General features: G+C 42.3%; 1 protein-coding gene across 3 annotated transcripts in view; it reads right to left on the bottom strand.

Moving 5' to 3' along the window:
* The window catches only part of INTS2 (integrator complex subunit 2), a 63776-nt gene extending 40085 nt beyond the window's left edge, over window positions 1-23691 (bottom strand). Inside the window, exons 1-8 of one of the 3 annotated variants that reach the window (XM_030827733.1) lie at window positions 23631-23691; window positions 22047-22357; window positions 20660-20798; window positions 16798-16900; window positions 14333-14446; window positions 6563-6693; window positions 6143-6316; window positions 2067-2293 (exon numbers count right to left, since the gene is read on the bottom strand). In XM_030827733.1, the coding sequence (XP_030683593.1) occupies window positions 2067-2293; window positions 6143-6316; window positions 6563-6693; window positions 14333-14446; window positions 16798-16900; window positions 20660-20798; window positions 22047-22339 (1181 nt within the window). In that variant the 5' untranslated portion in view covers window positions 22340-22357; window positions 23631-23691. Of the gene's footprint in view, window positions 1-2066; window positions 2294-6142; window positions 6317-6562; window positions 6694-14332; window positions 14447-16797; window positions 16901-20659; window positions 20799-22046; window positions 22529-23630 lie in introns of all 3 variants that reach the window. The other 2 variants (XM_030827734.1, XM_030827735.1) reach the window with 2 other exon arrangements.
* Between the last annotated feature and the right edge of the window lie 3952 nt (window positions 23692-27643).

Raw genomic sequence — 27643 nt, forward strand, 5'->3', positions numbered from 1 at the left:
CCCTGTCGCCCACACTGGAATGCAGTGGCATAATCTCAGCTCACTGCAACCTCTACCTCCTGAGTTCCAGCAATTCTCCTGCCTCAAACTCCTGAGTAGCTGGGACTACAGGCACACGCCACCATTCCCAGCTAATTTTTGTATTTTTAGTAGAGAGAGGGTTTCACCATCTTGAACAGGTTGGCCTCGAACTCCTGACCTCACTGATCCGCAAGCCTCGGCCTCCCAGAGTGCTTGGATTACAGGTGTGAGCCACCATGCCCGGCCTTAAAGTTTATTTCTTCGTAAAGACTTTATCAAGAGTAGTTTAAACAGCCTTTGCCTCCTTCTTTTTTTTATGTTTTTTGTTTTTGTAGAGATGGAGTTTCACTCTTATTGCCCAGGCCGGACTGCAATGGTACAATCTCAGCTCACTACAACCTCCACCTCCTGGGTTCAAGTGATTCTCCTGCCTCAGCCTCCCAAGTAGCTGGGATTACAGGCATGTGCCACCACAGCCAGCTAATTTCGTATTTTTAGTAGAGACAGGGTTTCTCCATGTTGGTCAGGCTGGTCTCAAACTCCCAACCTCAGGTGATCAGTCCGCCTTGGCCCCCCAAAGTGCTGGGATTACAGGCGTGAGCCACCGCGCCTGGACTATGCTTTCATCTTTATTGGCCAACTGCCTCTTCCAATTATCTGTTTTTGGAATATAATGTTCCAAAAACTGTTTCCATGTTTTGGAACATGAGTTTATTAGGGAGAGAAAGGAAGCAATACAGGTTTAGTAACCCCAATCCAAAAAATCTAAAATCTGAAATGCCCCCAAACTCCAAAACATTCTGAGTGCCAATATGAGATAATGAGCTCAAAGGAAATGCTCACTGGAGCATTAAGGATTTTGAATTTCTGAATTAGGGATGCTAAATCGGTAAATATAATATAAACATTCCAAAATCTGAAAAGTTCTAAAATCCCAAACACTTCTGGTCTCAAGCATTTCAGATAAGAGATATTCAACTTTTACAACTACCTCCTCTGCTATATGTACATGAATTAAATAACAGGTGTGCAGTAAGCAGCCACCGACAGACTTTGAAAGAAGTGAGGCCGTTGGTCACTAATCATGATGTACATCTGTTATTTACTTAGTGATACGCGGCCTGAGGAGCTCACAAACTCTATACAATTATTTGGTTAATGTATCATGGCAACTGAAATGTCAACTGTGTTGAGAGACCAGCATTATTTAAATAAACTGGTGTAACTGAAACTCATGCATATTGGAGACATGCAAATGAGGACTGTATGTACAATTATTAAGAACATTATTCAAAAGGATTTTGTATGGTGACCAAGAAACATTGTACTGGCCAGGCACAGTGGCTCATGCCTGTAATCCCAGCACTTTGGGAGGCTGAGGCAGGCGGAACACCTGAGGTAAGGAGTTCGAGACAAGCCTGGCCAACATGGTGAAACCCCGTCTCTACTAAAAAAATACAAAAAAAAAAAAAAAAAAATTAGCTGGGTGTGGTGAGGCAGGAGAATCGCTTGAATCCGGGAGGCAGAGGTTACAGTGAGCCGAGATCACGCCACTGCACTCCAGCCTGGGCGACAGATGGAGATTCCATCTCAAAAAAAAAAAAAAAAAAAAAGAAAACACTGTACTTATTAATCACATCATATTAATTTTAAACAATTATTTATGATATCAGCTGTAAAAGGAAACAAAGGAGAGATTTACTTCAACTAGTCAATGGTAAAAGATCACTCACAGATCATTCACTATAGTTTTGTCAAGCTGTGTTGAAATCACAGGTTTCTTTAAACTGTGATTGGAAATTGATAAACTGCTCTGGCTCCTCCCATATTTATATAGTTCTGTTTACAATCAGAATAAAATAGATGAATACATCTCTGCTAGGAATTCTTGGCCTCAGGATTTCATTCTTCTTACAGGCCAGCCCACTACCTGAGTCCAACAGAAAACTTTAATCCTCTGAATAAAAGGCCTTTGGCTCACTTTCTTGAGAATAGAAAGAAGAAGGTAAAATGACAAAAAGGTAAAATATCAAAATATTGAATACTTGAGTCCAGCGATCCCCATCAAAGCACAGTACAGACGTAAGAGTGCACTGGCTTTCACAACATGCTCTTCTTTCAGCCCTGAATACACAGACACATTGGGCTCCATGTCCACATCAGCTTCTTCCACAATTCGGGTGCTTCTTACTGTGGGAAGAATACCCATCAACTCCAGAAGAAGCTGCCTTCTCATCTGCCAAAGGACAGAACTGCTGGTCTCTCTTTTTCTCTGAAAGAAATATGGATCACAAAAGGAAGAAAGCATGAAGCATTTACTAAGCTAAAAGTGAGCTAAAACACAGCTCCCCACTTAAACACTTTCAACTTGGCCTATTTGAAGAGATTGTCGTGACTACAGAATCTCATTTTAACCAATCAAGCAAACTCAAAATCCACTAGTTTGTCTGAAGAATGAATATTCACCATAATCTGGATTGGTTGCAGAGGAAAAACTAAATCAGTGACAATTTGAATTGTGGAATATTATTTAAATAGTACTTTCAAATACATAAGGACTAACAAAGTGATACGTGGTATAGGAGAAAATGCTCAGATTTTGAAGACCCAAGTTCTTGGGGTTTAAATGCCAGCTCTACTATTAGACGATTATATACCTTTAGGTACATTGGTTAGCCTCTCTGAACCCCAATTTCCTTAATGACAAGGAAATATTTTATCAACAATATTTACCTTATAGAACTCCTATAATTAAGAGTTTACAATTCTTGGCCTGATGCAGTGGTTCATGCCTGTAGTCCCAGCACTTTGGGAGGCCAAGGCGGGCAGATCACTTGAGGTCAGGAGTTCCAGACCAGCCTGGCCAACATGGTGAAACCCCATCTCTACTAAAAATATAAAAATTAGCTGGGTGTGGTGGCGCATGCCTGTAATCCCAGCTACTTGGGAGGCTGAAGCACAAGAATTGCTTGAACCCAGGAGGCGGAGGTTACAATGAGTCAAGATCACACCACTGCACTCCAGCCTGGGCAACAGAGTGTCTCAAAAAAAACAAAAGAGTTTACAATTCTATAACCTCTACAGTTCTTCAGGCAGGGACAACGTCTTAGTCATCTCTCGCTCTGCACAGTCTAACATTGTGCCTAACATACAGCAAGCACTCAAAGTCTGTTAAGTAGACGAATGAACAAAGATAATACACGTATGAAAGCAGTTCTAAACTATACAGGGCTAGGCAAATGTTAATTATTATCTTTTGAGTGTCTCTAAGTAAAATAAGATAGACCTGCTTTAATAATAACAGTAAGTTCAAAGAATAAAGGTTTATTGCATACAAAGGACAACTACAAACAAGATGAGCATGCCAAGTGCTTAATGCAGTACCTGACATATATGAAGCATCCAATAAATAAATGTTAACTTTGTTTTAAAAAGCAGAGCTTAAAATCAGTTTTCAAACGGGCTATAAAGTAGAACTTGAATATTTTAAAAAACTGTGATTCAGTAGCTTAAAAAATAGACTACAGGATCTAAGCAGTATACATGTTGTCTAGCTAAGTGACCTCAACAAGTTAAATCGCAATCTGCATTAACTCCTTCATAGGAACTCTATTCACATAGTTAATATAAATTAGTTTTTGAAAAATTAAAATATTTTGCAAGTTAATAACTGCTGCAAAATACATATGCATAAGCAGGTGAATGTATAAAATAAAATGTGGTATGTACATACAATGGAATATTGTTTTTCTTTTTTTTGAGACCGAGTCGGGCTCTGTCACCAGGCTGGAGTGCAGTGGCGTGATCTCGGCTCACTGCAACCTCTGCCTCCCACGTTCAAGCGATTCTCCTGCCTCAGCCTCCAGAGTAGCTGGGACTACAGGCACGCACATCATGCCCAGCTAATTTCTGTATTTTTAGTAGAGACAGGGTTTCACCATGTTGGTAAGGATGGTCTCGCTCTCTTGACCTTGTGATCCACCCGCCTCAGCCTCCCAAAGTGCTGGGATTACAGGCGTAAGCCACCACACCCAGCCCTTACTTTTTATTTTTATAGATTTAGGGGGTACAAGTGCAGTTTTGTTACACGAATCTATTGCATAGAAATCTAGGCTGTTGGTGTAGCCATCACCCTGATAGTATACCCTGTACCCAATATAGGTAACTTCTCAACCCTCACCCCCTTCCCACCCTCCCATCATTTGGAGTCTATGATGTGTATTATCCCACTCGCTTATGGCCATGCGTACACATGATTAACACCCACTCATAAGTGAGAATATGCAATATTTGACTTTGTTTCTCTGTTATTTCACTTAAGATAATGGCCTCCAGTTCCATCCATGTTACTGTCAGACATTATTTTATTCTTTTTTATGGTTGAGTTGTATTCCATGGTGTGTGTGTGTGTGTGTGTGTGTGTGTGTATACATATATACGTGTGTGTGTGTGGGGGTATATATATATATATATATATATATATATATATATATATATATCACATTTTCTTTAAGCAACCATCCGTTGACAGACGCTTAGGTTGATTCCATAACATTGCCACTGTGAATAGTGCTGCAATAAACATACAAGTGTAGGTACATTTTTTATATAATGATTTCTCTACCCAGCAGTAGGATTGCTGGACGGAATTGTAGTTCTACTCTAAGTTCACAATGGAATATTATTCAGCCTTTAAAAAGGAAATCCTGACACATGTTACAACATAGATGAACATTGAAAACATTATGCTAAGTGAAATAAGCAAGATACAAAAGGAGAAATACTATGTAATTCCATTTACTTGAGGTAGCCAGAAAGGGTAAATTCATAGAGACAGAAAGTTGAGTAGAGGTTACCAGAGGATGGGATGATAGGGGGAATGGGGAGTTATTTAATGGGTATAGAGTTTCTGTTTGGGGTGATGAAAAAGTTCTGGAAATGGGCCAGGCCCGGTGGTGGCTCATGCTTGTAATCCCAGTACTTTGGGAGGCCCAGGTGGGTGGATCACCTGAGGTCAGGAGTTCTAGACCAGCCTGACCAACATGGTGAAACCCAGTCTCTACTCAAAATAAAAGCAGCCAAGCATGGTGGTGGGCGCCTGTAATCCCAACTACTCAGGAGAATCCTCGAACCCAGGAGGTAGAGCTTGCAGTGAGCCAAGATTGCGCCATTGCACTCCAGCCTGGGCGACAGAGTGAGACTCCGTCTCAAAAAAAAAAAAAAAAAAGAAACGAAGAGTGATAATGGTTGCACACTGTAAATATACTTAATGCCACTGAATTATATACTTAAAAATGATTAAACGGCAAAATTTTACATATATTTTACCATAATAAAAACATATATACACATATGTATTAAAATTTAAAAATATAATAACTTATTTCAGTGACCTAATGCACCAGTTCTCATGAGTCTGGCCCAGAACCCTGGAGATATATTCTTTCAGGGGGTCCGGAAAGGTGTTAATAATACTCAAGACATTATCTGTCTTTTTCTTTCTCATTCACTCACAAGGGTACAGTGCAGTTTCCAAAGGCTTCTATCAAGCCAGACATTGAAGATATTTGAAAAAAACATAATAAAATAAAACTATCATTCTTCTCATTAAATTTTGTTTGGGAAAACACAGTTAGCTTTCATTTAAAATATGTTATGTTCACATTTAATAGGGTTATTGTTGTTTGGTTTTGGGTTTTTTTAGAGATGAGGTCTCGCTATGTTGCCCAGGCTAAAATACGGTCGCTATTCACAGGCACAATTATCACACACTATACCCTAGAACCCCCTGGCTCAAGCAATCTTCCTGCTTCAGCCTCCTAAGTAGCTGGGACTATAGGCACATGCCAACACACCAGCTGTTCCTATTTTTAAAAGAACTAAATAAATATTTCAAATATTTAAGTGTTAATTTCTAATATGGTAAGTATCAACAGAAAAAAGTCACATAAACAAAAGCTCTTTGGTATCCTTAGTGATTTTTTAAAATATAAGGAGGTCCCTGAAACTAGAAAGTATGAGAACCACTTGTCTAATGACATCATTCAAAAAATGTTTCCTTCTCTTTTAGCAGCTGCTAAAGTATTCTGATCCTTAGCCTATACAGATATTTAACCCTCACCTGCTGTCCATTTCGGATAAAAGTTCCAAACCAAGTCCGGACTTTCGCATTTGTTCCAAGAAGCAAACCACTTACAAAACAAACCAAGTCACTCACTCCATCCTCACAAGCTTCATTTTTAGTATGATCCAATGTCAAAGCCACACCAAGGCCTGGCAAGTGACATTCTTCCACCTAGCACAGAAAAGAAAACAAACTGAATTCAGTATCATAAGCAAAAAGGGCAAGGATGCTTCCAAATCTAAAGTATCTAAAGTTTAGAGGAAGAAATCCTACAAAACATCAAAACCCAGAGAGGAAGGTAACATATTCGGTATATAAATAAAATTCCCAACCTCTACAGGACTCTAAAACCATCTTGAGAAGAGTTCTTGGACCTAATATAGAGGCCTTTGTCTAATAAAACACAGGATCACTTACCACCATGCCTCGGACCTTAAGGGCCTGAGAAGGATTCATTTTACACAAGAAGCGTAAGGCATCTGTCCTGCGCCTTCCTCCAAGACTTTCTTCATCTTGTCGTTCTCCATTTTTTATCAGGCCCCTACAAACTAACATGATAGAAACCATCTTCTTCAGCCTTCAGAATTAATTGTTTATGAAGATTTGACACGACAGAAGAAAAGGATCAGGGTATTTGAAAGCACAACAACAGAAATTGGCCAAAATGAAGCAAAAAATGAAAAGAGACTTAAAAAAGAATAGTAAACTCTGGGACAATATTACACATTCAAACACACTTGCAATTACGGTCCCAGAGAAACAAAGAAAGTACACGACAAAAATACATTTGAGGGCCAAGGGCAGTGGCTCACACCCGTAATCCCAGAACTCTGAGAGGCCAAGGTGGGGGGTGGGGGGTGGGTCGCCTGAAGTCAGGAGTTCGAGACTAGGCTGGCCAATACGGTGAAACCCCATCTCTACTAAAAATATAAAAATTAGCTGGGCACGGTGGCGGGCACCTGTAATCCGAGCTACTCAGAAGGCTGAGGCAGGAGAATCGCTTGAACCAGGAGGTGGAGGTTGCAGTGAGCCGAGATCGCATCATTACACTCCAGCCTGGGGTGACAAGAGCGAAACTCCGTCTCCAATAAATAAATAAATTAATTAATTTGAAGAAGTTTTCCCAAGTTAAATGAAAACTCTAACCCAGTTCAATGAGCCCTAAGTGGGACAAATGCAAAGAAAGTCATACCAAGAAACATCATACATCAACTTTCTGAAACCAGTAATAAAAAGAAAATCTTAAAAGTAACCAGGGCCGGGCGCAGTGGCTCACGCCTGTAATCCCAGCACTTTGGGAGGCTAAGGTGGGTGGATCACGAGGTCAAGGGCTGGAGACCAGGCTGGCCAATATGGTGAAACCCTGTCTCTACTAAAAATATAAAAATTAGCTGGGCGTGGTAATGCGCACCTATAGTCCCAGCTGCTCAGGAGGCTGAGGCAGGAGAATCGCTTGAACCCGGGAGGTGGAAGTTGCGGTGAGCCAAGATCACACCACTGCACTTCAGCCTGGGTGACAGAGCAAGACTCTATCTCCAAAAAAGAGAAAAAGTAACTAGAGCAGAGGATGGGCGCATCACCTGTGGTCAGGAGTTCAAGATCAGCCTAGCCAACATAGTGAAACCCCATCTCTATTAAAAATACAAAAATTAGCCAGGCATGGGGGCACATGCCTATAGTCCCAGCTACCCAGAAGGCTGAGGCAGGAGAATTGCTTTAACCCCAGGGGAGGTGGAGGTTGCAGTGAGCCAAGCTCATGCCACTGCACTCCAGCCTGGGCGACAGAGCAAGACTCCGTCTCCCAAAAAAAAAAAAAAAAAAAGAGGAGCCAGAAGAAATTAAAGAAAAGGCCGGGCGCGGTGGCTCACGCTTGTAATCCCAGCACTTTGGGAGGCCGAGGCGGGCGGATCACGAGGTCAGGAGATTGAGACCACGGTGAAACCCCGTCTCTACTAAAAATACAAAAAATTAGCCGGGCGTGGTGGTGGGCGCCTGTAGTCCCAGCTACTTGGAGAGGCTGAGGCAGGAGAATGGCGTGAACCCAGGAGGCGGAGCTTGCAGTGAGCCGAGATTGCGCCACTGCACTCCAGCCTGGGCGACAGAGCGAGACTCCGTCTAAAAAAAAAAAAAAAAAAAAAAAAAAAAAAATTAAAGAAAAAAAAAAGTAGCTAGAGGGAAAAAGAAACTTTACAGAAGAACAAAGATAAAATTTACTGCAGAAAAGAGAATGACATCTTTGTTTTTTGTTTTCTTTTTTCCTAGAGATGGGATTTTGCTTTTTTGCTTTGCCACCAAACTAGTCTCAAACTCCTGGCTTCAAACAATCCTCCTGTTTTGGCCTCCCAAAGTGCTGGGATTATAGGTGTGAGCCACACACCCAGCCAGAATGACATCTTTAAATAGCTAAAAGATTATGTCAACCTAAAATTTTATACCCTTTGAAAATATATTTTTCCAGACCAAAAAAGCTGGTAAAATTTGTTGCCAACAAACCCACCCTACAAAAAATAAGGGAAATTCTTCAAGTTAAGGGGAAATTATACCAGATGGAAATATGGAACTACAGAAAGGAATTAAGAGCACCAAAAATGGTAAATATGTGGATAAATAGTATTTTCCTCTATATTTTTAGTCTTTAAAATATAATTAACTGTTTAAAACAAAAGTAATAACAATTTGCTCTAAGGTTTATAATTCATGTAAAAGTAAAGTGACAACAATGGCACAAAGTACAAGAGGAAAAAGAAAATAAATAGAAAACAAATAACAAGAGGATTTAAACCTAACCACTATAATAATCACATTTAAATGGTCTATGTATACAGTCTAAACACTCCAATTAAAAGACAGAGACTGCCACTAGATTAAAAAAATCAAGCCCGAATTATACCTGTCCACAAGAAATCGACCTTAAGATATGGACAGATTAAAGAGATGAAGAAATACATACACCATGGAAAAACTAATTATAACAAAGATGACATGGCTGTATTATTCAGACAAAGTAGACTTGAAAAGAAGGAATATTATCAGCAATAAAGAAGTCTATTTTGTCACGCCTGTAATCCCAGCACTTTGGGAGGTTGAGGCAGGCGGACCACTTTAGCCCAGGAGTCTGAGACCAGCATGGGTAACACGGTGAAACCCCATATCCACAAAAATACAAAAAATTAGCTAGGCGCGCCAGGTGCAGTAGCTCACACCTGTAATCCCAGCACTTTGGGAGGCCGAGGAGGGTGCATCACGAGGTCAGGAGATCCAGACCATCCTGGCTAACACGGTAAAACCCCGTCTCTACTAAAAATACAAAAAAATTAGCCAGGCGTGGTGGCAGGCGCCTGTAGTCCCAGCTACTCGGGAGGCTGAAGCGGGAGAATGCCATGAACCCAGGAGGCGGAGCTTGCAGTGAGCCGAGATTGTGCCACTGCATTCCAACCTGGGCGACAGAGCGAGACTCCGTCTCAAAAAAAAAAAAAAAAAAAATTAGCTGGGCCCAGTGGTACGTGCTAGTAGCCTCACCCACTCAAGAGGCTGAGGCAGAAGGATCACTTGAGTCTGGGGAGATCAATGCTGCAGTGAATCATGACCACACCACTGCACTCCAGCCTGCGTGACAGAGCGAGACACTATCTCAAAAAAAAAAAAAAAAAGCGTATTTTGGAGGTTAAAAATCTCTACAAAGAGGCCAAGCACAGTGGCTCATGCCTGTAATCCCAGCACTTGGAAGGCCAAGGCGGACAGATCACTTGAGGTCAGGAGTTCAAGACCAGCCTGGCCAACATGGTGAAACTCCGTCTCTACTAAAAATACAAAATTTAGCCGGGCACGGTGGCTCACGCCTATAATCCCAGCACTTTGGGAGGCCAAGGCAGGCGGTTCACAAGGTCAGGAGATCAAGACCATTCTTGCTAACACAGTGAAACCCCGTCTCTACTAAAAACACAAAAAATTAGCCAGGTGTGGTAGCGGGCACCTGTAGTCCCAGCTACTTGGGAGGCTGAGGCAGGAGAATTGCTTGAATCCGGGAGGCAGACGTTGCAGTGAGCCGAGATCACTCCACTGCACTCCAGCCTGGGTGACAGAGTGAGACTCCGTCTCAAAAAAATAAATAAATAAATAAGCTGGGCGTGGTGGCCCATGCCTGTAATCCCATGTACTTGGGAGGCTGATGTAGGAGAATCGCTTAAATCCAGGAGGCAGAGGCTGCAGTGAGCTGAGATTGCACCACTGCACTCCAGCCTGGGAAACAGAGTAAAACTCAATCTCAAAAAAAAAAAAAAAAGGCTGGGCACAGTGGCTCACGCCTGCAATCCCAGAACTTTGGGAGGCCGAGACAGGTGGATCATGAGGTCAGGAGATCAAGACCATCCTGGCTAACACAGTGAAACCCCGTCTCTATTAAAATATATATGTATATACAAAAAATTAGCTGGGCATGGTGGAGGGCACCTGTAGTCCCAGCTACTCGGGAGGCTGAGGCAAGAGAATGGCTGAACCCAGGAGGCAGAGCTTGCGGTAAGCCAAGATTGCGTCACTGCACTCCAGCCTGGGCAACAGAGCAAGACTCCATCTCAAAAAAAAGAAAGAAATCATATAAGACACAAACGAATGGAAAAACATTCCAGGCTCATGGATTGGAAGAATCATTATCTTTAAAATGGCCATATTGCCCAAAGCAATTTACAGATTCAACACTCTTCATATCAAACTACCAACATGATTTTCCACAAAATTAGAAACTTTAGGATACTAAAGTTCACACAGCGAAAAAGAGCCTGAATAGCCAAAGCAATCCTAACAAAAAGAACAAAGCCAGAAGCATCACATTATCTAACTTCAAACTATACTACAGGGCTACAGTAACCAAAACAACATGGCACTGGTATAAAAACAGACACACAGGCCGGGCACGGTGGCTCATGCCTGTAATCCCAGCACTTTGGTAGGCTGAGGCGGGCAGATCACGAGGTCAGGAGATCGAGACCATCCTGGCTAACACAGTGAAACCCCATCTCTACTAAAAATACAAAAAATTAGCCAGGCGTGGTGGCGGGTGCCTGTAGTCCCAGCTACTCAGGAGGCTGAGGCAGAAGAATGGCGTGAACCCGGCAGGCCGAGCTGCAGTGAGCCAAGATCGCGCCCCTGCACTCCAGTCTGAGTAACAGAGTGAGACTCTGTCTCAAAAAATAAATAAATAAAAATAATAATAAAAATAAACAGACACATAGACCAATGCAACAGAATAAAAAACCCAGAAATAAAGCCACACACCTACAATCATCTGATCTTCAACAAAGCTGACAAAAATAAATGACAGGGAAAGGACTCCCTATTTAACAAATGGTGTTGGGATAGCTCGCTAGCCATATGCAGAAGAATGAAACCAGACCCTATCTTTTATCATATACAAAAATTAACTCAAGTTGAATTAAAGATTTAGATGTAAAACCTCAAACTATAAAAATCCTAGAAGAAACACTAGGAAATACCATTCTGGACACTGGCCTTGGCAAAGAATTTATAACCAAGTCCTCAAAAGCAATTGCAATGAAAACAAAAATTGACAAGTGTGACCTATTTAAATTAAAGATATTCTGCACGGAAAAGAAACTATCAACAGAGCAAACAATCTACAGAATGGAAGAAAACATTGACAAAAATGCATCTGACAAAGGCCTAATATACAGAATCTATAAGGACATAAACAATTCAACAAGCAAAAAACCACCCCATTAAAAGTGAGGAAAGAACACGAACAGATACTTCTCAAAAGAAGACATACAAGCAACCAAAAAACATGAAAAAAATGCTCCATATCACTAATCATCAGAGAAACACAAATCAGAACAATCATGAAATGCCATCTCACACCAGTGACAACGGCTATAAAAAAGTCAAAAAATAATAGGTGCTAGCGAGGCTGTGGAGAAAAGAGAACACTTACACATTGCTGGTGGGAATGTAAATTAGTTCAGCCACTGTGGAAAGCAGTTTGGAGATTTCTCGAAGAACTTAAAACAGAACTACCATTCGACCCAGCAATCTCACTGCTGGATATATACTCAAAGGACAACAAATTGTTCTACCAAAGACACATGCGCTTGTATGTTCATCCCAATACTATTCACAATAGCAAAGACATGGAATCAACCCAGGTGCCCATCAACAGTGGATTAAATAAAATGTACATATATACCATGAAATACTATGCAGCCATTAAAAAGAATGAAATCATGTCCTTTGCTGCAACAAGGATGAAGATGGAAGTCATCCCATCCTAGGCAAATTAACACAGAAACAGAAAACCAAATACCACATGTTCTCACTATAAGTGGGAGCTAAACACTGGGTACACATGGACATAAAGGTGGGAACAATGGACACTGGGACTACCAGTGGGGAGGAAGAAAGGGGACAAGAGCTGAGAAACTACCTATTGGGTACTATGCTCATAACCTAGGTGACGGGATCATTCAAACTCCAAACCTCAGTGTCATACAATATACCCATGTAACAAACCTGCACATGTAGCCCCCTGAATCTAAAATAAAACTTGGAATTTTTTTAAAAAGAAAAATTAAAACAAAGGTGACGACAAATTGAATAATATGTAAATAATGTTTAGAAAGGGGGATATAACTATAAATGTGAAAACTAAGAATAAAGAAATCAAATTTGACTTGGGGAAAAAAGTATATTTTATAATGAAAAAAGGCTCAATTCATCATAAAGATATAATCATCCTAAATGCATATAAACCCAACAAAAGAGCTTTGAAATACATGAAGGAAAAACTGACAGAACAAAAAGAAGAAACAGGCAAATCCACAATTACGTCTGGAGACATCAAAACTCCTCTCTCAGTAATTGATAGAACAAGTTGACAAAAAATCGGCAATGACACAGTTTACAAAGAGCTTTTACATGTCATTTGGTATTCAATAAATCTCTTAAAAAAGTCAGGGAACTATTACACTATCAATATCTCCATTTTACAGATGAGAAGTATTTTGGTTTGTTTGTTTGTTTGTTTAAGACACAGTCTCACTCTGTTGCCCAGGCTGGAGTGCAGTGGCACATATCGGCTCGCTGCAACTTCCACCTCACAGATTGAAGCAATTCTCCTGTCTCAGCCTCCTGAGTAGCTGAGATTACAGGCATCCACCACCACGCCCAGCTAATTTTTGTATTTTTAGTAGAGACGGGGTTTCACTATGTTGGCCAGGCTGGTCTCGAACTCCTGGCCTGAAATGATGCACCCATCTCGGCCTCCCCAAGTGCTGGGATTACAGGCACGAGCCACCGTGCCCAGCCAGATGAGAAGTATTTTGATAGAGCTCACACAATAAGTGAGTGACAAAATCAGGAATTATAACTGCAGTGCTTTTTCCTCCCAGGCTCCTAATTCACAAACTACCTTGCTCAACAAAATGTTTTTATTTTTATATCACTCATACCCCAACAACAACCTTCAATCACTGTAAGTTTTAAATAGAGGTAAAAAAATGCAGTCGATTTTTCTCAATTTCTACTTTATACTTCTCTGTAAACTGACAGCAGTAGGGCTAAAAAATAAAAAACAAAGGTCTGATTCCTAGCATTTCTCATTATACATATCCCATATTGCTCTCTTGATATTTCACAGATACATGTATCTTCTTCGATCCCTGATTATAGATATTATATCTTCTAGTTCCTTGGGGGTGTTTTTTGGGTTTTTTTTTTTTTTTTTTTGAGACGGAGTCTCGCACTGTCACCCAGGTCGGAGTGCAGTGGCGTGATCTTGGCTCAGTGCAACCTCCACCTCCCAGGTTCAAGCGATTCTTCTGCCTCAGCCTCCCCAGTAGCTGGGACTACAGGCGCCCACCACCACATCCAGCTAATTTTTGTATTTTTAGTAGAGATGGGGTTTCACCATATTGGCCAGGCTGGTCTCAAACTTCTGACCTTGTGATCTGCCTGCCTCGGCCTCCCAAAGTGCTGGGATTACAGGTGTGAGCCACTGCGCCCAGCCTGATCTTTAAACTCAATACAATTTGTGAACTCAATATTTCTTAACACATACTAACAAACTTTCAAAAGATAAAATCTCGAAATCCCATTAATGTTTCTTCTTAGGTCAAAAAAATAGGCCCTGTACATGTCCAAGCAAATCTTTTCAATATCCCATATTAGAATCATATTTACCTTCATTAAAACTATCAGGAACATTGGCCACCAAGAGACACAAGAACCAGGCACCATTTCTAACATGTAGCAAAGCTTCAGCTACATCAACTATAGGGAGCAAGGAAGGGAGCTCTACAAGAAAACAAAGTCAGTGTTAGTCTTTATTAACAGGTGCACTCCACCACACCCAGCTAATTTTTTTTATATTTTGTGGAGACTGAATCTCACTGTGTTGCCCAGGTAGGTCTCAAACTTTGGCCTCAAGCGATCCTCCAGCCTCAGCCTCCCAAAGTGCTAAGATTACAAGCATAAGCCACCATGCCTGGCCCCAGTGTTAAAGAGTGATATTTCTTTTTTTTTTTTTTTTTTCTCTGAGACAGGGTCTTGCTCTGTTACCCAGGCTAGAGTGCAGTGGTGTGATTATAGCTCACTGCAGCCTCAACCTCCTGGGCTCAAGCAATCCCCCTGCCTCAGCCTCCTTAACTTCTAGAATTACAGGCGTGAGCCACCATGCCCAGCCAAAAGTGACATTTCATTGTATTATTAAATATCTTTTGACATTTCACAAATGTCATCTAAAATAAAGTACTTTCTTTTCATAGTCTAGAACTAAGCTGTCCAGTAGGATACCCACTAGCAACATAAGGATACTTAAAAACAGTTCAGTTCCTCAATCACACTAGCCACATTTCAAGTAATCCATAGCCACAAAGAACACTGGACAGCACAGCATACAACAGTACAGGAAACTTTATTTTATAGAACTGGTTTAAAGAGTTATTTTTACAAAAATCTTATTTGCTTTTTTTTTTTTTTGCGACGAAGTCTCGCTCTTGTCCCCCAGGCTGGAGTGCAATGGCGCAATCTCGGCTCACTGCAACCTCCGCCTCCGGAGTTCAAGCGTTTCTCCTGCCTCAGCCGCCCGAGTACCTGGGATTATAGATGCCTGCCACCGCACCAGGCTAATTTTTGTATTTTTAGTAGAGACAGGGTTTCACCATGTTGACCAGGCTGGTCTCAAACTCCTGACCTCAGGTGATCCACCCACCTCGGCCTCCCAAAGTGCTGGGATTACAGGCGTGAGCCACCGCGCCTGGCCTATACTTTTTTTTTTTTTTAAAGAAAAGGTCTCAGCCAGGTGCAGTGGTTTATGCCTATAATCCCAGCACTTTAGGAAGCTGAGGCAGGCGGATCACAAGGTTAAGAATTTGAGACCAGCCTGGCCAACATGGTGAAACCTCATCGCTACTAAAAATACAAAATTAGCTGGGCATGGTGGCGCATGCCTGTAATCCCAGCTACTCGGGAGGCTAAGGCAGGAGAATCGCTTGAACCCCAGAGGTGGAGGTTGCAGTGAGCCGAGATCACGCCACTGCACTCCAGCCTGGGTGACAGAGTGAGACTCCATCTCAAAAAAAAAAAAAAAAAAGACAAGGTCTCACTCTGGACAGAGTGCAATGGCACAATCGGCTCACTACAGCCTCAATCTCCCAGGCTCAAGCCATCCTCCTGCCTCAGCTTCCCATGCAGCTGGTACTACAGGTATACACCACCACACCAGGCTAATTTTTTTCATTTTAGTAGAGACAAAGTCTCACTATGTTGCCCAGGCTGGTCTTGAACTCTTGAGCTCAAATGATCCTCCTGCCTCGGCCTCCCAAAGTGCTGGGATTACAGGCATGAGCGACAGCCTTCTTTACATTTTTCTGTCCTCTTTTATTTCTATGGTTCACACCTATTATATACAATCTGGAAAATACAAAAAGGTACAAAGAAGAAAATTAAAATCTGCCCTAATCCCATCATTCAAAGTTAATATAAAATGATTTCTTTTTTTTTTTTTTAATTCTACTTTAGGTTTTAGGGTACATGTGCACAATGTGCAGGTTTGTTACATATGTATCCATGTGCCATGTTGTTTTGCTGCACCCATTAACTCATCATTTAGCATTAGGTGAAAATGTTTTCACAGGCCTGTAGTCCCAGCTACTCAGAAGGCTGAAGTGGGAGGATCCCTTGAGTCCAGGAATTCAAGCCTGCAGTGGGCTACGATCCTGCCACTGTACTCCAGCCTGAGCAACAGAGCAAGACTCTGTCTCTAAAAAAAAATAAGTATTTTATTTTAATTCACCAAGGGTATTGTTCTTGCTTTAACTTTTAACAAAACTGGGATATATTCTACTTAACACTTTGCCCTTCGCTTTTTTCACTTAACATATTGTAAACATTTTCCAAAATCATTAACAAGCATTAAAGTCATTAAATCAAAGATACCATGTTAATGTCTGCATAATATGTCACACTATGAAAATAATATAATTTACTTAATCATTGTCCAACTATTAGTCACTTTTGACTTAAACTCACATAACATGTTTGTTATATGATCCCTAAAATAACACTGCATACCAGGCTAAGAAGTTACACAGTATCATTTAACAAGAAACTATATATGAAATCCATCTTAGCACTCAGTACAGTACCTGCTTGTAAAATACAAAGTACATCTGCAGCTTCCTCCAAATATACTGGACTCTCAAAAAGTTCAGAAGACTTGAAAAAAAATTCTCCAGTGGACTCAGATACCTTAAAAAAGAAAAAAAAAAGATATAAACTCTATTAATTTCAGATAATTAAATCCCTATTTTTATAATTATTTCTTGAGCTCACAGATTATGTATCTTAATGTATCACTAATATACCACAGCAGAATATGCAGTATTTGATCAATTTCAACCAATTTAACCACACACAGCAGTCATGTTAATTATTATTCAGATATAGCAGTGTCAATCTCAAGAACTGATTTCTTTTTTTTTTTTTTTTTTTTTTTTTTTTTTTTTTTTTTTTTTGAGACGGAGTCTCTCTCTGTCCCCCAGGCTGGAGTGCAGTGGCGCGATCTCGGCTCACCGCAACCTCCACCTCCTGGGTTCACGCCATTCTCCTGCCTCAGCCTCCCGAGTAGCTGGGAATACAGGCGCCCGCCAACACGCCCGGCTAATTTTTTGTGTTTTTAGTAGAGACGGGGTTTCACCGTGTTAGCCAGGATGGTCTCAATCTCCTGACCTCGTGATCCGCCCGCCTCAGCCTCCCAAAGTGCTGGGATTACAGGCTTGAGTCACCGCGCCCGGCTTCAAGAACTGATTTCTATCTAAATATTTGAAGACAACTGGAATTAAAGGATAAGGCAAGCCAAAGAAATGAACTACAAATGCAGCCTACATAAACTGCTTTAAAAAAGCCAAGAACAGTCAGTTTAACAAATATAAATTCATGGCCCGGTGCAGTGGCTCACACCTGTAATCCCAGCACTCTGGGAGGCCAAGGTGGGTGGATCAACTGAGGTCAGGAGTTCGAGACCAGCCTGGCCAACATGGTGAAACCCTGTCTCTACTAGAAATACAAAAATTAGCCGAGCATCGTGGCCATCTGTAATCTTAGCTACTCAGGAGGCTGAGGCAGAAGAATCGCTTGAACCCGGGAGGTGGAGGCTGCAGTGAGCCGAGACAGCACCACTGCACTCCAGACTGGCAGACAGAATGAGACTACATCTCAAAAAAAAAAAAAAAAAAAAAAAAAAAAGAAAAAGAAAAAAGAAAACAAACAAATATATATACAAATACATATATGTAATAAATTCATGTTCAATTCTGAATAAACTGTTGGAAAAACAAAGAATTAAAGTTTAGACAACAAAATCTACTAAGTTTTTTGAAAATTCCCCACAATAGTTTCATAACCATATTTCCCATATAATGAAGAGTGCCAAACTAAAAAACTGGAAATCTCCCAGAGGAGAAAGGTCATTTATTTATTAGAGCCACCAAGTGAGGTATTAAGGAATAGATGAAGGAAAACTCTTGGCTGAAATTTAAAAGTATCAAAATAGGCTGGGCATGGTGGCTCATGCCTGTAATCTCAGCAACTTTGGGAGGCCGAGGTGGGAGGATCACCTGAGGTCAGGAGTTCGAGACCAGCCTGGCCAACATGGTGAAACCCCGTCTCTACTAAAAATACAAAAATTAGCAGGCATGGTGGCAGGTGCCTGTAATTCTAACTACTGAGGAGGCTGAGGCAGGAGAATCGCTTTAACCCAGGAGGCAAAGGTTGCAGTGAGTGAGATCACGCCATTGCACTCCAACCTGGGCAACAAGAGCAAAACTCTGTCTCAAAAAAACAAACAAACAAAAATAAATAAAAGTATCAAAATAGTAAAAAAGAGAAGGAAATTATAATTGGTGATGGAAATTTTAGAAAAATTTTTAACATACCTTAAAAACTATCTAAAACTCGGCCGGGCACAGTGGCTCACGCCTGTGATCCCAGCACTTTGGGAGGCCACGGCAGGTGGATCACGAGATCAGGAGATCGAGACCATCCTGGCTAACACGGTGAAACCCCATCTCTACTAAACATACAAAATATTAGCCAGGCGTCGTGGTGGGCGCCTGTAGTCCCAGCTACTTGGGAGGCTGAGACAGGAGAATGGTGTGAACCCAGGAGGCGGAGCTTGCAGTGAGCCGAGACTGTGCCACTGCACTCCAGCCTGGGCGACAGAGTGAGACTTCGTCTCAAAAAAAAAAAAAAAAAACAAACAAAAAAAACTATCTAAAACTCACTACAATCCTCTCTACCAGTATTTTCTATGGAAACAGAATTTAGTCCTTTTTGTCCACAATTTATAAAACTAAACTTTATTTACTATAAATTAACTGACTCCTCAAAATTATAACAGTAAATAAACATAAAGATCTAATTTAGTAGATTTTTGTGGTTGTTGTTGTTGTTGTTTTTGAGGCAGTTTTACTCTCATTGCCTAGGCTGGAGTGCAATGGCATGATCTCAGCTCACCACAACCTCCGCCTCCCAGGTTCAAGCAGTTCTTTTACAGGCATGCGCCACCACTCCTGGCTAGTTTTGTATTTTTTAGTAGAAACGGGGTTTCTCCATGTTAGTCAGGCTGGTCTTGAACTACCGACCTCAGGTGATCCGCCCACCTCGGCCTCCCAAAGTGCTGGGATTACAGGCGTGCGCCACCACGCCCAGCTAATTTAGTTATTTATATGATAGACCTATGACATTCAAAAATTTTAAATTCAGAGTTTCAATTAACCATAATTACCCAAAGGTCTATGACCTAAGTAATCTATAATTTTGCAAAGAAGATAACTTGAATAGCTTTCATTAGTGTAAAGAAGCACTTTGGTCATTTAGTGATTGAGACTAGCCAATCATCCTACGTTCAATTCAGCACTGATACTCCCCTCTACTGTCATATATGAGGCTGTTACTGCTTATCCAGTGTCTAAATGAATCACATACATTTTTCAGTTATTCACATTCAGTTATTGAAAATGTTACTTCATTACACTTTATGGGAGAAATTTTATCCCATAAAGGTATTATCTGCTAATAAATTTGATAATCTGTACAAGCCTTGAGATAAATCCCTTTCTAAATGTCAAGAAGCCACTGTGTATGGATTCCATAAGGAAAAAAATCCCTCTGATAGAAAATGCAGAACAAATGAGAGAAAATGATAATTAGAGAAGGCCTTTAAGGCAGACTTATAATATCCTTTCAGGCTTTGAAAGGAAAACAAATATATAGAAATAAAAGTAGAGGGCTGGGTGCGGTGGCTCACACCTGTAATCCCAGCACTTTGGGAGGCCGAGGCAGGCGGATCACGAGGTCAGGAGATCGAGACCATCCTGGCTAACATGGTGAAACCCCGTCTCTACTAAAAATACAAAAAAATTAGCCGGGCGTGGTTGCAGGCGCCTGTAGTCCCAGCTACTCGGAAGGCTGAGGCAGGAGAATGGCGTGAACCCGGGAGGCGGAGCTTGCAGTGAGCCAAGATAGCACCACTGCACTCCAGCCTGGGTGAAAGAGCGAGACTCTCAAAAAAAAAAAAGAGTAGAGAAGGCCGGGCACGGTGACCCATGCCTGTAATCCCAACATTTTGGGAGGCTGAGGCTGGTGGATCACCTGAGTTCAGGAGTTCGAGACCAGCCTGGCCGGCCTGGTCAACATGGTGAAACCCCATCTCTACTAAAAATACAAAAAATTAGCCGGGCGTGGTGGCAGGCACCTGTAATCCCAGCTACTCAGGAAGGTGAGGCAGGAGAACCGCTTGAATCTGGGAGGCAGAGATTACAGTGAGCCGAGATCACGCCACTACATTCCAGCCTGGGCAATAAGAGTGAAACTTCGTCTCCAAAAAAAAAGAACAAAATAAGAGTAGAGAATTCAACCTGCCTGACTTCTTGTCTCTTTTTCTGTCTACCTCCCTATACATAGACATCAAATCATGCACACTTTGAGCTGTGGTTAAAAGAAATGCACCTTGTTCATAATTGCCAACAGTTCACTAAGCACAAGACGCAATCGACGAGGTGAATCACTGTGTTCAAACTCTAACGTCAGTCCATGCTGAAGCTGTGATACCAGGATGCTCTCTCCACTGCCTCCTCCAAGTTTATGCCTAATGAAGTACAAACACGTAACACAATTATGAGAACACTGATATGGAAATAATTGCATAAAAATTATCTTTTATTGAAATAAGCTACAAAAGGATGTATAAAGTGTTCTAAAATGTTCTGTTACTTCTGAAATGCTACTTAGTTTGCCTATGTATTTCAGGGATTCACATCCTACATATAATAAATACTCCACCACATAGGCCGGGCATGGTGGCTCACGCTGGTAATCCCAGTACTTTGGGAGGCCGAGCCGGGAGGATCACAAGGTTGGGAGTTCGAGACCAGCCTGGCCAATATGGTGAAACCTTGTCTCCACTAATAATACAAAAAAGCCAGGCATGGTGGCGCGTGCCTGTAGTCCCAGCTACTCGGGAGACTGAGACAGAAAAATCACTTGAACCCAGGAGGTGGAGGTTGCAGTGAGCTGAGATCACACCACCGCACTCCAGCCTGGGCAACAGGGTGAGACTTGGTCTAAAAAAAATAAAAATAAATAAATAAATAAATACTCTACCACAACTGACAACACTCACTTCCACTAATGGTGGCTTGCTACTAGATTCACAATGGGCAGGGAAGGACATAGATCTGCCCAGAATCTTTGGGAATATCTAAGCTTTAAAAGCCTCCCAAGAGGCTGGGCCCAGTGGCTCACACTTGTAATCCCAGCACTTTGGGAGGCCAAGGCAGGTGGATCACCTGAGGTCAGGAGTTCGAGACCAGACTGGCCAACATGATGAAACCCCGTTTCTACTAAAAATACAAAAAATTAGCCGGGCATGGTGGCAGGTGCCTGTAATCCCAGCTACTCGGGAGGCTGAGGCAGGAGGATCGCTTGAACCCGGGAGGCTGAGGTTGCAGTGAGCCAAGATCACGCCATTGCACTCCAGCCTGGGCAACAAGAGCGAAACTCTGTCTCAAAAAAGAAAAAAAAAAAAGGCCTCCCAAGTGATTCCAATAAATCCCTCTAATTTAGGGGAAGTTACCCTACCTACTTCCCACTGAAAGTAATTGGACTAATGAGTTTAGCCCACATACAACAGCACATTGCCAAATTTCTCTAGATAACATTTTATAACATGGAAGTCAAAAGATTCTGGAATTATAACTATAAATAGAAAAGACCTAAGTAAAATGCTCTCCAGAATTTAGATTCTCATTCTCTCTTTTCTGGAGAGCTCTGAAAAATATCTGATTCCCTATTCTTTGTCAAATCCAAATCCACATGTAATATAACATAACATTACCTAAGCTGCTGTTCTTTGCTGGCATCTTGTTCTAAAGCATGAAAGTCCACGGACAACAATGCAACAATGGAGTTGACAGCTTCCACTCCAGAAAGAAGGCGAAGGATGAGTTTCTTATCCTGAGCCCAGCTTTGGCTCTGGTCAGCAGGTGCACAAAGTGCCATCCGTACCAAGCAGGGCAGGAGAAGTCTTAATTCTGGATCACTTAAAGATGCCAGGCGAACAACATCCACCTTCTGCATTGCCTCAAAGGCAAAAGGGCTGACAAACTGAAGACTTGTACATTCAGTCATTATTACTGTTTGTTGATCCTAATGGTAAAAATACAAATGAAAGTAGGAGTTTAATTTCCACATGTATGAACACCCAACTTTCTAAAAACCCTGAAAAATGTGGTGTATCTTTAATAGGTGCCTATGTTGGCAATGTTCCTGGCACAATCAAGACGAGGCTTCTCTGTCTCCCTAGGTTTATACTGTCACCTGGAAAATGGGAAAGAAAACAGGGTATATTAATGTCTCTTCCAGCCTCAGGAATCTTCTGCTCTAATACTCATATTTTACAAAGAAGGAATATGAAGCCCAGAGAGATGAAGTAACACGCCCAAAGCAGTATTACTCGTTAGAGGCACAATCCAAGGCTGAATCCTCATCTGCTAAAATCCCAGTCCAAGACTTTCTCCACTGTTATCAGTCATACGAGCTCCACAAAATGTGAACAAAAGTAAGTGAACAGTCATAGGTAAGTGCTTTCTTTCATACCCCGATAGTTTCACATGCCTACCCCGATATACATCAAGAACTATTGGGCTTCTCTTTCTCACCCTCCATGAGTCGGTGGAAAAACTAGCAAATCACTGGGCAGAAGCAATGCCAGATTCAAGGCTCCGGAGGCCACAACACTATCCCATGTCTCCTGTGTTACCGGGTAAAAAGCAGATGTATGGGTGCTATGTGAGAGAGAAAGACGCGTCTCATTAACGCACTTTTCTGTCTCCAGGAATCATCCAAGGCACAAAAAGTAAAGAAACAAAAAGGCAGTGAGCAGGCAGCCAAAGCGGTCCCCTCTCAAGGCCGAGCGACTAGCAGCAGCGTGGGTAAAAGTCGTGGGTAAAAACTGCTTTGCTTTCAGGGAGGGGCTGCTCTTTTAACAGAGGGGCGGGCTGACTGGAGCAGAGGAGCCAAGACCTGTGTGCTCCTCCGTCTCGCCCCGGGCGCAACTAGAACCAACAAGTCCCTCAGGCTGAGCAAAGTCTGGCCAGGCTCCGACACGGACCTAGGAACGCGCTGAGGCCAGAGAAGCGGACGCTTCATACCTTAAGATCTACCCTCCAGCCTCACGGAACCCCACACGGACTCCGCGTCCTAGAGGCGGGACGCGGCAGAAATCGAGAGCGCGGTCCGAAGTTGGGCCTAGGCGATAATCCGGAACCCCAAACCCTAGTTGTGCCTCGAGTCGACTCGGGCACCAAGAACTCAGACGCCGGGACCAACCGGGTTGTCGATACAAAGTGGGGAGGATGGGGGCACCACACAAAGGCAGAACCGGGACTGTAGGAACGGAAAAGCGGGAGACTTTTTCAACCTGCACCCAGCACCTTCATTCATCCCCAGCGTCTGACTCCCGTCGGCCACCGTACTGGTCTGAGAGAAGAGTGGCTGCGAGAGGAAAGGCAGAGACGTCGGCGCCAATGCAACTGTGCGCGTGCGCGGCCCCGCCCCTTTCTCCACTCTATTTGCGCGCCCCTACTTCCTCGCCAAAAATTTAGAAATGTGATTCTGGTAGGCTCTGTTTTCCAGAGCTTACCAGCTCCTTCCTTTTAGACAAGCCACTGAGCCCCTCAGAACTTAAATTTCATCATCACAGGATTGCCATGGCATTCAAATGGCATAACGTATGTTAAAATTGTTCCCACTATTCTTTGACATTAGTGGTACCAAACTGTACTCTTTAAATCTCTGCCTGTGCCTTCCCAGAACCAAAATTCTAGAATCCCAGGATTTGTAGGAGAATTTTAAAAGTGATCTAACCCCAAACTTTCTTCCGCTCTTGACCTCACACGTCCGCTGTCAGAAGTTAAACACCTTCCTTTCAGGTTCTTAACTTGGGGGACCCATAGAACCTTAGAGAGGCAATGCACGGGGATTCAGGAATTCTCTGGAATCCATTCAGAACTGAGTGCTCGGCACTTCTTCTGGGAAGAGGGTCCAAAACTTTCAACAACTTATCAAAGGAAATCTGATCACTCAGAAAAGAACCACTAGTCTATATATGAAGAACCGTTAGTCTATGTGTCTTCATACTATTTCTTGTTCCTAGTTCGATCAACGTTTATTTGGCATCTTCTATTTAGCAGATATTGTGCTAGGAGCTGGAAATATAAATATTTTACAAAGATATAGTACTTTATAGCCTCTTTAAAAATAAAGTCAGAGCCAGGCATGGTGGCTCACGCCTGTAATCCCAGCGCTTTGGGAAGCCGAGGCGGGCGGATCACCTCGGCGGAACTCCGAGGTCAGGAGTTCGAGACTAGCCTGACCAACATGACTAAACCCCAACTCTACAAAAAATATAAAAATTACCCCAGCGTGGTGATGGGCACCTGTAGTCCCAGCTACTTGGGAGGCTGAGACAGGAAAATCACTTGAACCTGGAAAGCAGATGTTTCAGTGAGCAGAGATCGTGCCACTGCACTCCAGCCTGGGCGCAGAGCCAGACTCCATCTCAAATATATATATATATGACTTTCAACATAGATCAGCAAAGGGAGAAAAGAATTGTGTGTTGCAGTGCTTCTCAAAATTTTTCCACCTGACCCACAGTAATACATTTCACATTGTGACCCAGAACAAACATATGTATATGTCCACATACAAAAATAAGTGTAAGTGTATAAATTTATATGCTATATAAACATATAAATATATAACATATAAACCCACATTTACATGGAAACAAATATTTCGTATAATAACACACAGACTACATGTTTCTACTTCTCTTTAAAAAACTGCTGGTCACACTGCACAGTAAAACTGATTTCACACTCTATTAATGGGCTGCACACTGTACTATCCTGGCATTTTTAAGCTAATATTTGGGATTTATTTATTGAACACTTACTAGGCACTGTAATAAATGCTTTATATATATTATCTGATTCAATCTTGTGAGGTAGGTAATATTATTCGCCTTTTGCAATTGTGGAAATTGAGAGAGGGTAAGCAATTTCATCTCCATGGATGATCATTTCACAGGAAAAGCGTGAAGGCAATGCAAACATTGGTTTGAGGGATGAATAAGAGGAAGATGTGGGTATGAACTAAGTGATTTTAAAGATCCTTTCCAACTCTAATTATGATCCTCTGTTCACTAATGGAGAAACAACAAGCAGATTCAGTATCTCCATCTTGATCTATGGAGAAGCAGAAAATTACTGAATGAGGTGGCTGCAGTGTCACATAATGAGTGCTGACACTTCCTCCAAGGCCCCCCTCCTTCTCTTCCAGTTCACCAACTTGACCTTGAGTTGCTCAAGCCGGAAACCTAAAAGTCATCCTAGACTCTAGTCTCTCCCCTTTGTATTAATTTAGCAAAAATCTTTATAATCATTGAAACGTTGTAATGTTTGCCAATAAAACTTTTTTTTTTTTGAGACAGAGTCTTGTTCTGTTGCCCAAGCTGGAGTGCAGTGGCACGATCTCGGCTCACTGCAACCTCTGCCTCCCAAGCTGAAGCCATCCTCCCACCTCAGCCTCCTGAGTAGCTAGGACAATAGGTGTGCACCACTAAACTTGGCTAATTTTTTTTTTTTTGAGACAGAGTCTCACTGTGTCACCCAGGCTGGAGTGCAGTGGTGTGATCTTGGCTCACTGCAACCTCCGCCTCCCAAGGTCAAGCAATTCTCCTGCCTCAGCCTGCTGAGTAGCTGGGATTACAGGCGCCTGCCACAATGCCTGGCTAATTTTTTGTATTTTTAGTAGAGACAGGATTTCACCATGTTGGCCAGGCTGGTCTTGAACTCCTGACCTCAGCTGATCCACCCACCTTGGCCTCCCAAAGTGCTGGGATTTCAGGCATGAGTCCCCAAACCCAGCCTCTCTTTTTTTTTCTTTTCGAAACAAGTTCTCAAGAAAAGAGCGGCAGTGCAGTTGCGCGATCTTGGCTTACTACAGCCTCAACCTCCTGGGCTCAGGTGATCCTCCCACTTCAGCCTCCCAAGTAACTGAGACTATGGTCATGCATCACCGCAGCTGGCTAATTTTTCTATTTTTTTGTAGAGACAGGGTTTCATTATGTGACCAGTCTGGTCTTGAACTCCTGGACTCAAGCCATCCGTCCCCCCTCAGTCCACCAAAGTGCTAGGATTACAGGTGCAAGCCACTGCACCTGACTTGACCAGCTTACTTTTATTCTTCTACTTTATTTTTCAATCAGACTGGAGGAAGAGAGAAACAGAGTAATGAAAAAAAGAGAAAAACAGAAAAACACATTAGAATATCTATTATGTTTCATGTATACTAGTTGCTTAATGTAGGTTGCAGAGTAATTGAGCTTCCAGCAGTTAGAAGACCTAGCTATACAAAGGTGAGGACCAATGTCCTTTAGAAAGTCATAGAATTCCAGCAGCACAAGGATCTCAGAAGACATCTAGCTCCATTTTGCTCAACATGATGCTCTTTATAGTGTGACTATTTTATCTTGTAAGATGTCTTTCAGGAGGGCATGATGGCTCATGCCTGTAATCCTAGCACTTTGGGAGGCCGAGGCAGGTGGATCACGAGGTCAGGAGTTCTAGACCAGCCTGGCCAATATGATGAAACCCTGTCTCTACTAAAAATACAAAAATTAGTTGGGTGTGGTGGTGTGCACCTGTAGTCCCAGCTGCTTGGGAGGCTGAGGCAGGAGAATCACTTGAACCCGGGAGGCGGAGGTTGCATTGAGCTGAGATTGTGCCACTGCACTATAGCCTGGGCAACAGAGTGAGACTCCATCTCAAAAAATATATATATTCTTTCATGTTCCAGCCTGTCAAGATCTTTGACTCTTTTACACTGGCTATCTGTTTTAGCTTAGCAGATCATATCTTCATTAATATTACGAATAAAACGTTGAATAGAATTGGGTCCAGCCAAGACTTCTAGTTCAGCATTAGAGACATCCCTCCAGGTTGACATAGCTCCACCAATCAAGGCTCAAGTATGAGACTGTTTTATAAATCAGCCCAACTACTAAAACACTACTCTGCTTTGGGATAAAGTTCAATTTCCTTAGGATGGAACTAAAAAGACAGATCGATTGATTATATTTTTTTGAGACAGAGTCTCGCTCTGTCACCCAGGATGGAGTGCAGTGGCTCAATCTTGGCTCACTGCAACCTCCACCTCCCGGGTTCAAGCAATTCTCCTGCCTCAACCTCCCGAGTAGCTGGGATTACAGGCGCCCGCCACCATGCCCAGCTAAATTTTTTTGTATTTTTAGTAGAAACGGGGTTTCACCATGTTGGCTGGGCTGGTCTCAGTCTCCTGACCTCAAGTGATCTGCACGGCTTGGCCTCCCAAAGTGCTGAGATTACAGGTGTGAGCCACTGTGCCAAG

The sequence above is a fragment of the Nomascus leucogenys genome, chromosome 14, assembly GCF_006542625.1.
Source record: "Nomascus leucogenys isolate Asia chromosome 14, Asia_NLE_v1, whole genome shotgun sequence".
Classification (NCBI taxonomy): Eukaryota; Metazoa; Chordata; class Mammalia; order Primates; family Hylobatidae; genus Nomascus; species Nomascus leucogenys.